Source organism: Quercus suber, unplaced genomic scaffold, assembly GCF_002906115.3.
Source record: "Quercus suber isolate HL8 unplaced genomic scaffold, Cork oak 2.0 scaffold_824, whole genome shotgun sequence".
Lineage (NCBI taxonomy): Eukaryota > Viridiplantae > Streptophyta > Magnoliopsida > Fagales > Fagaceae > Quercus > Quercus suber.
In genome coordinates, this window is record NW_027070254.1 from 142,201 (window position 1) to 146,982 (window position 4,782).

Genomic DNA, 4,782 nt, shown 5'->3' on the forward strand with positions numbered 1-4,782 from the left:
CACACGGCTTGGATGAGTACACCATTGGCCCTCTTCATCATATAGGCCTTTGATATAGTTTCGTCGTCACTGCTGAGTAGCTTTACTGTGGAAGAAGCGAGTGTTTTTGTCCCCATCACGCAGCCATTGAACTTTTGATCTTTGAGCCCACATTTTTGCGTCACGGTCCAGAAGAGTGGTGATTTGTTTTTCTAAGAATTTCATTTGTTTATTGCTGCCTCCATTCATTGCAATCCGTTCAGCCCTTGCCAAGAGTTTTCGCGTTTTTTCCAGCTCCTTACGCACATTTCTGAAACTGTGCTTGCTCCATGTTGTCAGTTCTTTCCCACACTCTTCAATCTTCCTCAGCACCTTTAAATCATCGATTTCCCCACTGTCCCGCTGCCAAACAGCTTGTACTGTATCTGTGCAGCCTTGTTCAGTCATCCACATTTGTTCAAACCTAAAAGGTCTCTGTTGTGAACAGTTCATCCCGTTTGGCACAATCAAAAGGGGTCTGTGATCTGAAGCATCTGCCTCTAAGTGATAAATTTTGGTGTCTGGAAATTGAGCTAGCCAATCTGAAGTTGCCACAGCTCATCAAGACGCTCCCAAACTGTGTAACCCGCGAAGTGTTTATGCCATGTGAATTTCGAACCTACAAAACCCAAATCAAGAAAACCACAGTACTTAAAAAACAGTACTTATACCTAAGTTTTGTCCTATTTATTTAGTTTAATGTAAAATCTTACATTGATAAAATATAAATCAATAACTGTGAAAAAAAATATTTAAAAAAAAAGTAAGAATAAAGTGGCCTTGAGCTGTATAAGAATTGGAGCGCTGTCCTAAAGACTTTATCAAACTAAGACGGGCCAAATAAGGAAAACGTAAAAACCTTAAATGAGAGAGAAACTTTGGCCTACCCAAGAAGACCAAATCCTTCTGTCGGAGTTGGAAAAGTCGTGTGCTTGGCTGCTTACTTTCTGAATACATACATATGCAAGAAGATATCAGTGAAAAATCAAACAGTAGGGCCAGGTATACAGAATTTTTCAAAAATTTTCTCATGCTAAATATGTAACAAATTATGGTTGGAATAATATCACTTATGGTGACACATAATTTTTATTATAATTCACAACTAATAAAGTTGTAAAAAATATGAGTCTACAAATTTTACCCTAAAAAGTTTATAATTTAATGTGATAATAAATATGATTGATAACATATAAAAATAATAATAAATAAATGTTGAATTACTTTTTCTTTGTTGATAATATACTATTCATTTATAAATTTTTTATACTTTCCATTTGGGTATCTTGTAGTTTTTAATAACTTATTTACATAATATTTATCAAAAAATATAATTTTTGGAAACTTTTATCCTAAATGTTTGACCAAAAAAAAAAAACTAATAAAGTCAAGACACGTACACATATAGTGAAATTTACAAAGTTGTGTCCCTAAGCGTATTGAAAGGGCAAATCTAAAGGGCAAATCAAGCCCCCCAGCTTCAAGTTCGTTGAAAATGTTCATATGCATGGTCTAATTATCTGTGACGCAATGGACGTCACAGTGGGCTTTGTTGTTAATCTTGACTGCTACCAGTAATCTAATACATTACATCTTCATCACGTCTTTTATTTAATAAATATTTGGGTCCCAAATGGCATGTGTAGTCATTAGTATAATTGGCTACGCCCATAATTTTTGCTGTAAAGGATCAATCTATAATTTAAATTAAGTAGACCCTTGGCTATTATATAGTATTTTATTTATCTAAAAGCCATCTATTATTGTTGCATAATTTGAAACTTTTGCCATAATTAATTAATCTTCATTGGGTGATTAATTTCAAACCATGAGGGGCTTATCCCCCCAGTAATATCACGGTAATTTCGTGTTAGTGGCTATTTGGTTACCTACCATAACGAAAAATCTCCTATCATTCCCACATGATTGAATTCTTGGACAATAGTTCATCTTCTAGATCTTTTGAAGGTTTACATTGTTGTTGTTGTTTTTTTTTTTTTTTAATTATTTATTTATATTATAAATATTAGCTAAAGAAGAAATCTTGCGACTCATGAGTCAAAATATTTTATTGATAAGATTGAGACATCGTGGCTCTCTCTTGACACACATATCCAATAAAGATCAACGAGTTTATGTTTGGTTTAATTTGGTATACACGATTATTTTATCGCAACTTTGGTAAAGAGAGTTAAAATAATTACTATATATTTCATCTAAGACAAAATCAAAATGAACCCAGAACTAAGATTCTTGAAATGCATGAGAAACAATCATAGCTCAAAAAAAAGAAGGAAACTAGATTAATTTTAGACAAGTTCTTTCTCTCTACTATATTAGTAATTCTTAGGTATTTCTAGAATACAAAAATTCTTATTCTCTTCTTTCACATTTATAGTAGGGTTTATTTATTAAATTTATGGTGGAGTCTACCATAAATATGAGAGTGCCTACAAATTTTCCTTATGATTTACTGATGGGATGAGAGCCGTTTCTTCATGGGTCACGGTGATATAAGCATATTCTCTTTCATGCGTATATATCTAGCTAGCCCATTACATTACTCATCTAGGCATAACTGAGGAAACATTCAACAAAGTTGATGGCTGATTCTTTAACCTTCAAGTAACTTGGGTCCACATTAATTGCACATCATGATCATCATACAAATTAAGATGTATAATGACCCAATCTATGTGTGAGAGAGAGAGAGAGAGTGAGTCAAGGTGGATGGCGGACATATGTTTTTGATTCTGGAATAAGAAAGACAAATGAGAAAAACCCTGGTCTCCCATTCTGCCACTTATTAATTTTTTTCATTATATTATAGAAAGAAGGCTCATCTTTTCTCATTACCTTTTTGAAATCTTGTGACCCTTACATGTCTTTCCTCCTCCAGCTATTAGTCTCTCTCTCTCTCTCTCTCTCTCTCTATTATATATATTACATTATCTTGAGCACAATCATCAAGTTATAATTATAGAGAGAATTGTAGCTTACTTGAACCTCACAAGAACATACAAACAAACATGGGGAGAGCTCCTTGCTGTGACAAAGCCAATGTGAAGAAAGGCCCTTGGTCACCTGAGGAAGATGCCACACTCAAGGCCTACATTGAGCAGAATGGCACAGGTGGAAACTGGATAGCCTTGCCGCAGAAGATAGGTAATTATAAATCAATCAACCTTGTTTATTATGGTTTTCATTTCTCTTCTGTATATTAGAATCCAAATAAAGTTTATTCAAGCTTGCATATATATTCTTTATGTATATAGGCCTTAAGAGATGCGGGAAGAGCTGTCGCCTTAGATGGTTGAATTATCTCAGACCAAACATTAAGCATGGAGGGTTTTCTGAGGAAGAAGAAAACATTATTTGCAGCCTCTATGTTAGTATTGGAAGCAGGTACATCATTAATTAATCTTGTTAATTTTGACAACCCTTCTAACTAATTTTGTGCACAATAATAATTTCGTATGGACTCAGACATACTGAAAATGATGTTGTTATTGTTGTTGTTGTTTGTAGGTGGTCCATCATCGCTGGTCAATTACCAGGACGAACTGATAATGATATAAAGAACTACTGGAACACAAGGCTGAAGAAGAAGCTCCTAGGAAAGCAACGCAAAGAGCAACAGGCTCAGGCTCAGGCTCAGGCTCACGCTCAGGCACAGGCTCGGCGAGCTAAGCAAGAAATGAAGAGAGAGAGCTATGAGAATTTTATGGTTCCTGGGGTCATGAACCAGAGCCCATATTGGCCTGTAGAGCTCCCTGTGGCAGCGCCAATAGTGTGTGCAGCACAATACCCTCCTCCTCTTGAGGACCAAGCAGCTCTTACAAATTTTCTAATCAAAATAGGAGGAAGATTTTCAGAAAATCATCAACAACCAAACCTCACCACCACCACCACTGATTTTCAATATCCCATTGATAATCATATCATTTCCTCGCCTCAAGATCAACTATATGCAAACTCAATGAGTATGCTTACTTCGTCAACGACTACCAATTCCGTTGGCAGTACTTGTACTCAATTGACAAACATGGTTCAAGGGCTTGAAAATTTCCCATGTGAGGTAGAGTTGGGCTATAACAATCCACAACAACAACTAAATGGGTTGGAGGGATTTTATGGAATGGACATGGTCAATGCTAGCACTGCAGGGACTACTACTAGTAGTTCTTGTGAAAGCGCTAGCTGGGGAGACATAAGCTCTTTGGTTAATGTTTATCCCCCTTTGGTTTCTGACTATGAAGGGACACCACAACCACAAGATTCTGCTTTTGGAGATTTGAGTTACTTCAGGCGGATACAATAGCAGCACTGTACATGAGTGGTGTATATTTGTACCAGTAGAGGATTTGATTTCAGGATTTCACAAAAAAAAAAAAAAAAAAAAATGTAGTTTTTTTTTTTTTTTTTTCTCCTCCAACACATGGGTTGAATTGTATCTTTCACAAAGTTCTCCTGAAACCTCCATGAAAAGGTAGTAAAAGTTTGGAAAGGTGTTTTGACATTTTGGCTGTGACTTGCTCGGCTCTAGCAAATAAGGCATCAAAATATGGCTTCTTTCTTTTATTGGTTTCTTCGTGTCTGTAATAACAATCAGATCTGTGAAAGCACATCTAATCTTTCATGTAATTCCAACTAGAATGAGGAAAATTTAAGTTTCTGAGTACTTTCTATATTATAGCTAGATTTGTCTGGTGATCAATTTAATTAAGTATTTTGTTTACAGAAACGGATTACGCAAATATATAT

General features: G+C 35.4%; 1 protein-coding gene across 1 annotated transcript; it reads left to right on the forward strand.

Annotated features, from left to right (window-relative positions):
* The first annotated feature begins 2,561 nt into the window (after positions 1-2,561).
* LOC112007487 (transcription factor RAX3) lies at positions 2,562-4,421 on the forward strand. The gene is made up of 3 exons (XM_024039841.2): positions 2,562-3,183; positions 3,294-3,423; positions 3,547-4,421. Exons 1-3 carry the CDS (start codon positions 3,048-3,050, stop codon positions 4,337-4,339), a joined length of 1,059 nt encoding a protein of 352 aa, XP_023895609.1. The 5' UTR covers positions 2,562-3,047; the 3' UTR covers positions 4,340-4,421.
* The last annotated feature ends 361 nt before the right edge of the window (positions 4,422-4,782 follow it).

Excerpts from the sequence above, each read along its gene's own strand:
- LOC112007487 (XM_024039841.2), top strand. The coding sequence starts at position 3,048 with ATGGGGAGAGCTCCTTGCTGTGACAAAGCCAATGTGAAGAAAGGCCCT. Across the intron at positions 3,184-3,293 it reads AGCCTTGCCGCAGAAGATAG|GCCTTAAGAGATGCGGGAAG; the intron begins GTAATTATAAAT and ends TTATGTATATAG. Across the intron at positions 3,424-3,546 it reads TATGTTAGTATTGGAAGCAG|GTGGTCCATCATCGCTGGTC; the intron begins GTACATCATTAA and ends TGTTGTTTGTAG.